The 12,824-nt window shown below is 34.2% G+C and overlaps 1 protein-coding gene across 1 annotated transcript; it reads right to left on the reverse strand.

The window, feature by feature from the left end:
* Positions 1-7,869: 7,869 nt before the first annotated feature.
* On the reverse strand, positions 7,870-12,519 carry LOC148770165 (uncharacterized). The gene is made up of 3 exons (XM_088819021.1): positions 12,493-12,519; positions 8,230-9,232; positions 7,870-7,904 (listed from the first exon to the last, which is right to left on the reverse strand). Exons 1-3 carry the CDS (start codon positions 12,517-12,519, stop codon positions 7,870-7,872), a joined length of 1,065 nt encoding a protein of 354 aa, XP_088675147.1.
* Positions 12,520-12,824: the final 305 nt, after the last annotated feature.

Consider the following 12,824-nt stretch of genomic DNA (forward strand, 5'->3'; position numbering starts at 1 on the left):
ATTTAGATTTCAGCAACTAATACTTGACTCATCTATATGTGGGTTGATTGAAATTCAACTCGACTTTAATTAGTTGGTTGATAATAAATTAATAATTGATTATGTAGGATCTTAGGCGCTACCAGTTGTCCTAAAACTAATTGGTGTTAGGAAAGGCGCAAACCCTAGCCTTATAGTGCATTCAACACACACAAGCGCCCACGGCATTCGATTGTGGGCCGCCCATTCCCAGGCCTCCACCACGTGGACAATTGCTGCCAAACCTAGGCTAACGATCTCCCCCTCAGCAATTTCTCCAGCTGGGAATCGAACACGTGAACTCTAATACAACTTGTAGGAACTCAGGCGCTACCAGTTGTCCTAAAACTAATTGGTGTTAGGAAAGGCGCAAACCCTAGCCTTATAGTGCATTCAACACACACAAGCGCCCACGGCATTCGATTGTGGGCCACCCATACCCGGCCCTTCACCACGTGGATAATTGCTGCCAAACCCAGGCTAACAGATTATATATCGTCCATGATATATGAGTCGGAAATGAATAGAATGATGGATAAAACCTACCAATGCTACGTGTGTTAGCCTGGTCAGCAGCATCTTCTACTTCATCTAATTAATTCCGATTCTGCAAGCATGCAACCGAAAATATTAATGTCGTTAACTATAGAATGAAATTTCGTACGTGCACATTAAAAAAATGGAAGCTTATTTTTTTCATTTTAGATCTGTGTAACATACATGCATGTTTCTCTTTATAGGAGATGCTTGCAACGCCAAAATTTTATTTTTCACGGGATAAATAATCACTGAAAAATAAAAGTTCGAAAACAAAACTAACGACGACGACGACCGAAAACGTCATGTGGTTGTTTTATTTGCTTAGTCAAAATCTGTGTGTATAAATATATTGGTAAATGGCAAATAGGCCATGACAAGGGAAGTTAATTAAAAGAGGGATATCCAACTTTTTTATCTTTCAAATAAATCCAGCTCATTCAAACTTATTAGTTAATAAGGAAAACCCTTTTATATATACCAAAATTGCCCCCAATTCATTGAAACCCAATTCAATTCTAATTTCATGATTTACACCCCAATTTAGCTCAATTCTAATTCCGGTGTTGACTTTTTTTTTTGTTTGAAATTTGTTTCCGGTAGGTCAACCGCCGTTGACCGTCGGGTCTCCAACGTTGACTTTTTTTTTTTAATTTTTTTTTCTTAAAAAAGTATTTTAATTAATATTACTGCCTTGGCTACTAAATTACGGTCTCCAACAGTTATTTAACTGTCGGAGACGGTAATTTAACTGTTAATTGACTTTTTTTATCTTCAAAAATATTTTAATTAATATTACTGGATTGGCTGCTAAATTACTATCTCTAGCAGTTATTTAACTGTCGGAGACAGTAATATAACTGTTAATTGACTGTTTTTTTTAATATTTTAATTAATATTACTGTATTCGTTGTTAAATTATTGTCTCCAACAGTTAAATAACTGTCGGAGACAGTAATTTAACAGTTAATTGACTTTTTTTTTCCTTAAAAAAATTATATTAATTAATATTACTGTTTTGGCTGCTAAATTACTGTCTCCAACGGTAATTTAACTGTCTTAGACAGTAATATTAATAATATTACTGTTCGGGAAAATAATATTCATAATATTACTGTCACAAACAATAATATTACTACTGTCTGAGACAATAATTTAGTAGCCAAGACAGGAATATAATTAAAATATTTTTGTCTAAGAAAAAAATATTCGAAAAAAAAGTCAACGTTGGAGACCGGCGATCAACGGTGGTTGACCAGCCGGAAAAAAATTTCAGAAAAAAAAAAGTTTTCAAAAAAAAAAAAGTCAATGCCGGAATCTAGCTAGAAAAAAAAATTTCATAAAAAAATTATTTTCTGAAAAAAAAATATTTTTTCAAAAAAATTATTGGATTTGGGATTAATGTGATATATTTGTTTAAATCTGGGGTCAATGTGTAATATTAAGGAAGTTAGAGCATAATTGATGGAATTAATAAAAATTATATTATGAAAGGTATTTTAGACTAAAGATATGGGGATGGATTTATTTGAAATACTGTTTTTTTTTTGGACTAATATACATTTAAGTCCCTTGTGATGGACTTTTTGCCATTCGCCCTAAATATATATGTTAAACTTATGCAATATTGCACAATGATAAAGCAGTTTTTAGTTATTGGGTTATATATAGCAGTGTTCTAAAAATCGGTCGAGGCGGTCCAAAACCTTTACGATTTTAGTGTAAAGGTTTGAAAAATCGGTTTTTTGCTTGTGAGGCGGTTTTAGGCGGTCTGAGTCGGTTCAAGGCGGTCTGAGGCGGTCAAACCTTTAAGGCGGGTCAAACTCGGTGGCAAAAAATCGGTCAAAAATCGGTTAAAATCAGTTTTTTATTTTTTTATTTTTTTATTTTTTTATTTTATAATTCAATATAAAAGTTGGATTTTAATAAAAGAAAATATGAATTTATGCCTTATTTTGTTTATGTTAATTGTTATTGTTAAAGAACTAATGATGTATGCCACGAATGTTCATGAATAAATGTAAATTCAAAAAAAATGTTTTTTTATTTATATTTTATAAGGATACTTATGTATTATGATCTTACGATTATTAAACTTTTATTGTGTTATTAGGATATATACATGATGGAGATATAACTATGTTTAAATATCTTTTTACCTATGTTTGGAGTATTTATAAATAATATTTAGAAATATATTATATTAAATTTTAAAAACCGATTTATCACCGCCGCACCGATTAATCGTGAGTCGGTGCCTGACCGACTCGGACCCGATTACCGATTTTTACAACCTTGATATATAGTGATTATAAGTTTTTTATGTTTATATGTTCGTCATGCAATATATAAATAGGGATAATTTGACAAAACCCCCTCATTACACAAAGGTCATTCATTACATTAGGTCCAAATTTATTTTTCATTTTTAAGATAAATCTAAAAGAGCTTTTATTAATTAAAAATCCTTAATTATTACTATTATGCCCCTAACTAATTAATACACGTGTTTTTAATATATGTTATTAAAGAAGATACATAATATCTTCTACATAAATATTTTAATGAACACTTTCTCAATTAATTCCACCATTAACGCTTATTGATTGCACATTTTCGTTATGTGGAATCGAAATTGTAACTCACATAAATAATAATCTGTTTGTGTCATTTGGATAAATGGCGGCGGTGCCGATTCACATGGTGGTTTTCGGCTCACATGAGAATTTAAGATGAGTTATATGTGAGGTTTTGTATTGATTTACGTTGGACAGTAATTTGTATGTGTATGTAAACGTTTTGTTGATATATATAAGATTTGTATGTGTCTAGTGCACTGTACACGTTGTGTTGATGCTTAAACAAATGTAAGAGTGGTTTATGCACGCAGAGTGGTTTTTGTATACACAGTGGTTTTCGTGCACAGAGTGGTTTTCACGTACATAGTGGTTTTCGCGCGCAGAGTGGTTTCTACCATTCCCTTATTAAATCCATGAATTTTGAGTTTTGACCTTCCCATTTTATTGAATCCACTATTGTGCAAAGTGAATTTTGCCATTTCCACTGTCATATACGTCATTTTTTTTATCGAAAAAGCTTGTGTGATGTTGAACCATGCAATATATGTATGTTGTTTGCCCTAAAGAGAAGAAGTTTTTGTTCAAAAATAATAGTAGATTTTCTTACGGTAAACGTGAAGCCATTGATGCAATATTTGGAGATCAAGAGAAAAAAGATGAAATGAATTTTCGAGATACTGGAAAAGTTGGGGGCGACATTTGTGGAGAGATGGAGAAATATTGGTAGCATTTTGGGAAGAGAAATATTAGGAGGATTTTTAGGTAACGCGATTTTGGAAGGGATTCTGCATTTAATTCACCGTATTTTTTATTTAAAATAATTATACTAATTAGTGGGGGCATATAAGGTTTTTTAGGCTCAATGAGTTTATGTTAAATATCAATTACAAATTAAGGATGTATAAAGAAGTAAAATCTCTTCCTCAAAAAAAAAATGAAGTAAAATCTCAATGGAGGGTGTTTAACAAATAGCCCATATAAATATTGGGAAAATTACAGTTTTAATCCCTCAAGTTTGCACTGATGTCACATTTGGTCCCTCATGTTCACAAGAAACACATTTGGTCCCTCATATTTCAAAAATAAACAATGTGTTAAATTATTGAAACATAAGGGAGCAAAAAATGTAAAATCAGTGCAAAGTTGAGCGATCAAAACTGTAGTTTTCCCAATATTTATTTATTAACTATTTATGTGTGTAATTATTAGTCAGGGTAATAATAGATTACATATATACAATAATACAAAATCAGAATTATAGAGATTGAAACTAGAAAAAAAAAATTAAAATAAGATTTTCCTGGTGTAAAGGAGTTCACGAGGGTCTGCATGTTTTGTCCATGCATGCATGTTCTTAATTATTACAGGCTTAAGCCTTTTACCTACTATTTAATTATTAGGGTTTGTACACGATATATATTAATTAATTTTGTAGGCGATCAGAAAGAATAGAAAAACATTATACTTCACAATACTGAATACGTTACAGGATGTTTATTTAAATAGGAGTCATACAAAAACTAAACTAGGAAATAAAAATTTGTGCAGTGAATAATTCCTAATAATCCTGATACTGAGATATTGACTTGCCTATTTACACACCTATCAAATCCCTTAAAGGTCTGTATCTATTAAAGAATATTCTCTAATTCAACACTCTCCCTCAAGCTGGCTTGTGGATATCCTCCATAGCTAGCTTGCTTCTTAAAACTTCAAATTGTTTTTTCTGTAATCCTTTAGTGAGGATATCCACAATTTGTTCAGTAGAAGGCACATAAGGAATGCAAATCATGCCACATTCGAGTTTCTCCTGTATAAAACGTCTATCAATTTCAACATGTTTGGTTCTATCATGTAGAACTGGATTGTGCGCAATTGATATGGCTGCCTTGTTGTCACAATAGATTCTCACGGGAGAAGAACTTGTGACCTTCAAATCCTCTAGAAGTTTCTTTATTCACATAACTTCACAAATTCCATGGGCAAGTGCTCTATACTCAGGTTCGGCACTACTCCTTGCTACAACATTTTGTTTCTTGTTGCGCCAAGTAACAATGTTTCCTCCAATAAAAGTACAATAACCTGATGTAGACCGTCTATCTATTATACTTCCTGCCCGGTCCGCATCTGTATAGGCTTCTATTTGAAAATGATCTCGTTTCTTGAACAATAATCCTCTACCAGGAGAGCCTTTTAAATACCTAAGAATTCGATATACTGCCTCAAAGTGTTCATGTCCAGGAGAATGCATAAATTGACTTACCATACTGACTGCAAATGCTATATCGGGGCGTGTGTGAGATAGATAAATCAAAATTCCTACTAATATCTGATATCTTTCTCGATTTACTATGTTCTAGGGTTTGGCCGCTTCCAACTTCATACGGACTTCAATTGGGGTGTCCACAACTTTACACCCAAGTAGCCATGTCTCATTAAGTAGACCAAGTACATATTTTCGTTGATTTACGGAAATTCCTTCTCTTGACCTGGCAAATTCCACCCCGAGGAAATATTTGAGAACTCCAAGGTCTTTAACTTCGAAGTCGCCAGCTAGCCTCTTCTTTAATCTGACCAATTCTTCTAAATCATTACCTATCAAAATGATGTCATCCACATACACGATCAGCACTGCAATCTTTCCGTTCTCATTGTGTTTGAAGAACATAGTATGATCTGCCTGGCCTTGACAATATCCATATCCCTTCACAACTTTTCCAAATCGTTCAAACCATGCTCTAGGGGATTGTTTTAAGCCGTATAACGACTTTTTTAGTTTGCACACTTTGCTGGCTTGGGCATGGTTTCCTTCAAATCCCGGTGGCAAGCTCATAAACACTTCATCTTCTAAGTCTCTGTTCAAAAAGGCATTTTTAATGTCTAATTGGTATAATGGCCAATTAGAGTTGACTGCCAGAGATAATAGTACTCGGATGGAATTAATTTTTGCTACAGGGGAAAATGTTTCATGATAATCAATACCATGTGTTTGCGTAAATCCTTTAGCCACAAGTCTCGTCTTATATCTTTCCACACTACCGTCAGCCTTACACTTAATAGTGAAGACCCATTTACACCCAACAACTTTCTTTCCTCAGGGCAAATCAACCACCTCCCAAGTTCCCTTTTTTTAAGAGCATTCATCTCTTCTTGTACTGCTAATTTCCAATTTGAATCACCCAGTGCTTCCTAAATATTCCTTGGAACAAACAACCGTGAAATCTTTGAGGTAAAGGCCCTATGTCTATGAGAAAGTTTTTTATATGACAAATATTTGGCAATAGGATGTTGAGTACAGGTTCTGGTTCCTTTTCTAATGGCTATTGGGATGTCAAGGTCAGTAGGAATTTCACTTGAAGGCTCTGCATGTTCAGACATAATAGGAGTAATTGTAGGTAAGTTATGATTGTGTGTACCTTGAACATTCAGAGAATCATTGCTCGGGAATTTTGACTGTCTTTGCTGAAAAACAATAGCAGGCTCTCCACTTTTTTTACGATTCTTTCTTCTAGAATAAACTTGAAGTTCAAGATTTGGTTCTTGTGTAGCCACTGGTAGCATTTCTTCCTCTAATAGAGATACAATTTTGTTCGGCATATTAGTGCTAGGAGATTCCAGGTTCTCCAATACTTGTGTATCATTTCCTTGTTTAAGGAAATCAGTATTTGGAGATACCAAAGGAATCGTTTTTGGTAAGGAACTTACATCCCAAAAATTTGATTCACTATTTTGTTTCTCCCCCTGAAGAATTTTTTTCTCAAAATAAGGACGATTTTCCACAAAAGAGACGTCCATTCTAACAAAATATTTTTTTGTTGCTGGATTAAAGCATTTGTACCCTTTTTTATTTGGGGCATAACCAACAAAAACACATTTTTCAGCCAGAGGGTCCAATTTTGACCGAAGTCGGTTAGGTAGATGAACGAAAACAGTGCAACCGAACACTTTTACAGGAAGATTAGAAGAAATCTAGGCTTGAGGAAATAGATTTTTGAACAAATCGAAAGGTTTATTGTATTTAAGAACACGAGTTGGCAACATATTAATCAAATATGATGCTGTCAAAACTGCCTCTCCCCACAAATATTTTGGAACATTCATTGAAAACATGAAAGCACGAGAAACCTCGAGTAAATATTTATTTTTTCTTTCAGCAATGCCATTTTGTTGTGGAGAATCGATGCAAGAGGATTGATGAAAAATTCCCTTTTCTTTCAAAAAAATTCCTAAAACCTCATTGAAGTATTCCGTGCCATTATCAGTGTGAAAAATGCTTATTTTAGTTTCAAATTGGTTTTCAATCATCATATAAAAATCCTTAAATAATTTTTTAACCTCAGATTTATCATGCATCAAATACACCCAACACAAACGAGTATGATCATCAATAAAGGTCACAAACCATCTTTTCCCAGAAATAGTGGTGACCTTAGAGGGACCCCAAACATCACTGTGGATTAAGTAAAATGGTTTCGATGATCGATAAGAATTTGGAGGATAAGAAGCCCGATGACTTTTAGATAGAAAACAACTTTCACAATAAAAAGATGAACAATCCAATCCTTTAAACAAAAGAGGAAATAAGTTCTTAAGGTAAGGGAAACTAGGATGCCCTAGTCTAAGATGCCATAACATTATTTGTTCTCTATTAGAAGTAGAATTGTTACGACTCAAGCCTTGAATATTTTTATTATTGAAGATATCATCATAAAAATAGTAGAGACCATCTATCACCTTAGCACTGCCAATCATCTTCCCCGAGCTCCGTTCCTGAAATTCACAATGTGATTCATCAAAGATAACACGACCATTAAGGTCTTTGCATAGCTTACTGACAGATAAAAGATTGCAAGCAAGTTTAGGAACATGAAGAACGGACTTAAGATTAATAATATTTGAAAGTTTGGTTAAACCTTTTTTCCAGCAATAGGGGAATATGAACCATCGGCTATTCTAATTTTTTCAGAGCCTGAACATGGTATATATGTTTGGAATAAGTGGGGAATACTTGTCATATGGTCAGAGGCCCCTGAATCAATTATCCATTGGGCAGGAATGGGATTTAAATGACAAGATAAGGCTTTTGAGTTGTTACCTGTTTGAGCAAGGGAAACATTAGGAATACCAGGAGAAGAATTGGATTTCAGCAACTTTAGTAGGTGATTCATATGCTCTTTACTAAAGTAAAATGCTTCGACTTCATGAGATGATGCTATACGACCAGATTTGCCTTCTTGTTTGTTTTTCCAATTAACGGGTTTTCCATGAATTTTCCAGCATGTATCACGAGTATGGTGAGGCTTTCCACAATGATCACACCACACACGAGGCTTATCATCAAATTTTTTGTTGATATTTGCTTCAGTAGTAACTAGGGCTGAAGTTTCAACGGTATCGTTTGATAACTTCTTTCCCAACATCACCATCCTACGACTTTCTTCCCTACGAACCTCTGAAAAAACTTCTCCAAGTGAAGGAAGAGGTTGTCTTCCAATAATTCTTCCTCGAACTTCATCGAATTCGACATTCAGCCCGATGAGAAATTTGAAGATGCGGTTATCCTCGACCGTCTTTTTATAATGGTTGCAATCTTCAGATGATTTCCATTCGTAAACACTGAATAAATCAAGATCTTGCCACAAACACTTCAAGGAGTTGAAGTATTTTGTAACACTTTGATCTCCTTGACGAATCTCTCCGAGTTTCAACGTTAACTCAAAGACTTGGGACTGATTACCCAGGTCAGAATACATTTGGTTGACATTTTCCCAGAGTTCTTTTGCAGTGTGGTAACACATATAATTAGAGCTGATGTCCTCCTCCATGGAATTCACCAACCAAGTCATTACCATCGAGTTTTCCGCATCCCATACCGGGTAAGACGGATCTTTGGTCTCTGGTTCTTTCTTTTTTCCAGTTAAATAACCCATTTTTCCCCTACCTCTGATATACATCCGCACGGATTGGGACCAGCGCAGAAAGTTTTCACCATTTAAACGAATGGTGGTGATTTGGATAGAGTGAGTGTTTAGGGTAATTAGTAATTTTGGTTTGAGTAACAGCGGTAGTAGATTCTGATGTATCCTCAGACATGGCGGCTAGGGTTTATAGAAATAGGTTTATAGAAATATCGCCAATAGCTCTGGTACCATGTAGGCGATCAGAAAGAATAGAAAAACATTCTACTTCACAAAACTGAATACGTTACAGGATGTTTATTTAAATAGGAGTCATACGAAAACTAAACTAGGAAATAAAAATATGTGCAGTGACTAATTCCTAATAATCCTGATACTGAGATATTGACTTGCCTATTTACACACTTATCAAATACCTTAAAGGTCTGTATCTATTAAAGAATAGGGTAAATTACACACACCCCCCTGAGGTATGCTTAAATAACTGTAAGGTCCCTGTGGTATCGATAATTACACTCAGCCCCCTGAAACGTAGTCAGAAACTCTAATGGGATAATGAATTGGATACGTTATTCCGATAGGGTTCTAACGGACTATTGGTTTCTGAAAGTGGTGGAGACAACAAAGAGCTATGGGTGATTTAAGAAATGTTCGGGAATGTTCGGGAGCCATGTCACCCCATAGCTCTTTGTTGTCTTCACCACTTTCTGAAACCAATAGTCCGTTAGAACCTTATCGGAATAACGTATCCAATTCATTATCCCATTAGAGTTTCTGACTACGTTTCAGGGGGCTAAGTGTAATTATCGATACCACATGGACCTTACAGTTATTTAAGCATACCTCAGGGGTGTGTGTAATTTACCCTAAAAAATATTCTCTAATTCAACAAATTTCTTCTAATAAAATAATTATCTTCGAATATTCCTACCAGATTGATCTCCAGTAGACCAGTACGTACTATATTTTATTATAAGTACCGAGGTGCACCACCTATATCTTACTAGCTAGTAATAAGAAACTAATTATTATGTTGAGATAGACTTGAGACTTTAACATCTTGTTACCGAAGAACAGTAGGCAATTAATTAATGGGGTAATGGCAAATAGGCCCATGACAAGGGCACTTAATTAAAAGAGGGACATTCAATTTTTTTGTCTTTCAAATAAATCCAATCCATTCAAACTTACTTGCAAATAAGGAAAATCCTTTTATATATACCAAAATAACCCCCAATTCATTGAAACCCAATTTAACTCCAATTTCATGATTTACACCATAATTTAGCCCAATTTCATCAATTAACCAATTTTAACCCTAATTTCAATTTTGACCCCCCACCACCGGAGACCGCCGGTCTCCGGCGTTGACTTTTTTTTTCTTTTTTTTTTTAAATAATTTTGTTTTTTCTTAAATTTTTTTTTTAATTAATATTACTGTCTTGGCTGCTAAATTACTGTCTCCGGCAGTTATTTAACTGTCGGAGACAGTAATTTAACTGTTAATTGACTCTTTTTTTTCTTTTTTTTTTCTTCAAAAATATTTTAATTAATATTACTGTATTCGTTGCTAAATTACTGTCTCCAGCAGTTATTTAACTGTCGGAGACAGTAATTTAACTGTTAATTGACTCTTTTTTTTCTTCAAAAATATTTTAATTAATATTAATGTATTCGTTGCTAAATTACTGTCTCCAGCAGTTATTTAACTGTCGGAGACAGTAATTTAACTGTTAATTGACTTTTTTATTCTTAAAAAAATATTTTTAATTAATATTACTGTATTTGTTGCTAAATTACTGTCTCCGGCAATTATTTAACTGTCGGAGACAGTAATTTAAAAGCTAAGTAACTTTTTTTTTTCTTAAAAAAAATTATTTTAATTAATATTACTGCCTTGGATGTTAAATTACTGTCTCCAACAGTAATTTAACTGTCTTAGACAATAATATCAATAATATTACTGTTCGGAAAAATAATATTCATAATATTACTGCCCAAACAGTAATATTACTGTCTGAGACAGTAATTTAGTAGCCAAGACAGTAATATTAATTAAAATAATTTTTTTCTAAGAAAAACAATTCAAAAAAAAAATAATAAAAAAAAATAAAATAAAAATAAAAAAGTCAACGCCGGAGACCGGCGGTCAACGGTGGTTGACCGGCAGGAAAAAAAAGGTTTCAAAAAAAAAAAAAAAAACAGTCAACGCCGGAATCTGGCCGGAAAAAAAACATTTCAGAAAAAAATTATTTTCTGAAAAAAAAAAGTTTTGGGGGTTAATGTGATATATTTGTTTTAATTCGGGGTCAATGTGTAATATTAAGAAAGTTAGAGTATAATGGGTGGAATTGATAAAAATTATATTATTGAGGGTATTTTAGACTAAAGACATGGGGATGAGCTTAATTGAGAGACTGTTTTTTTTGTGGACTAAAATGCATTTAAGTCCCATGTGATGGGCCTTTTTGCCATTTGCCCATAATTAATTGGGCTCTTACGATATAGGTCTCTCGTGACAAAACTTATTTGAACTAAATGACAAGTCTATCTAAACATTTGCTTCACATCTTTTAGAAAATTCATTCCAAAAATGCCATGCACTCACAAATTCGAAATATTCGTTAAGTAAATTCCAAGCTGCATTTATCATTTTATTTATTATGCATTTAATATTTTCATATTTTCATCTAATATATTTTTTCTTCAGAATATCCATTTGTTTTCATTTTTCTCGTTATTCATTTTAGCATTTTATACACTATTATAAAAATTTCTTTATTTTTTTCCTTCTTTTTTTCTACATAATATTCAGAATTACAAAAAAAAAAATGCTATTTTTTAATTTTTTTAATTTCAATTTACATATTTTTCAATTTTTCTGTAGTAGACTATGGTATACTACGACGTACTGTAGTGGTGTACTATGGTATACTACGGTGTAGTATAGTATACTACAGTGTACTATGTTTTACTACCAAACCCTAGCCACCAAAAACTCCTAGCTGTCGCAAACCCTAGCAGCCGCCGCCAACCCTAGCAACCCACGCTCTCAGCTGCCGCGACTATAATCACATACCAACTTGGGAAAACCTAGATCTGGCATTTGAACAACCCAAATCAAGCAAAATCTTTCAAAACACAAGAAATTAGATCCAATTGATTAGTCAAAAAATATTTTCCATAATATTTATCACAGCCCCGCCCGCACAACCGCCACCACACCTTCCACCCGCCGCCGCCGACTCCCACCCACCGCCACCACCTTCACCGGCGGCCGCTGCCGCCACCGCCTCCACCGACGGCCGCCGCCTCAACTCGCCGATGTGCCTTCACCGGCCGCCGTTGCCTCCATCCGCCGCTGCCGCCTCCACCAAACCCTCTCGATCCACCACAAGAATTTGTAGATCTATTGTTTTCCACCACCATAGTCCACCGACCATAGCCGCCGTCACCAGCCCATCCATTACTAAGGGGCGAGAGAGATGTGGGGAGATAGAGATTGAGAGAGGGAAAAAAACTAAAAGGAGAGAACGAGACGGAGAGAACGAGAGAGGAGCAGAGAGAAAAGAAAATAAGAGAAATAAATCTGATAAGTTGGAGAAACGTGAATATAGATATTATATTAAGGGTACAAGGGCAAACTAGGGATTAAAAAAAATTAAAAGATGTGGTTCATATATTATTTGAAAATAGAGATTTAATTAAAAGATTAAATTTAAGGTTGTCATTTAGTTTAAATTAGGTTTGATTTGAGGGGCTCTTAGCATAT

Source organism: Erythranthe guttata, chromosome 6, assembly GCF_056151865.1.
Source record: "Erythranthe guttata isolate IM_541 chromosome 6, IM_541, whole genome shotgun sequence".
NCBI lineage: Eukaryota > Viridiplantae > Streptophyta > Magnoliopsida > Lamiales > Phrymaceae > Erythranthe > Erythranthe guttata.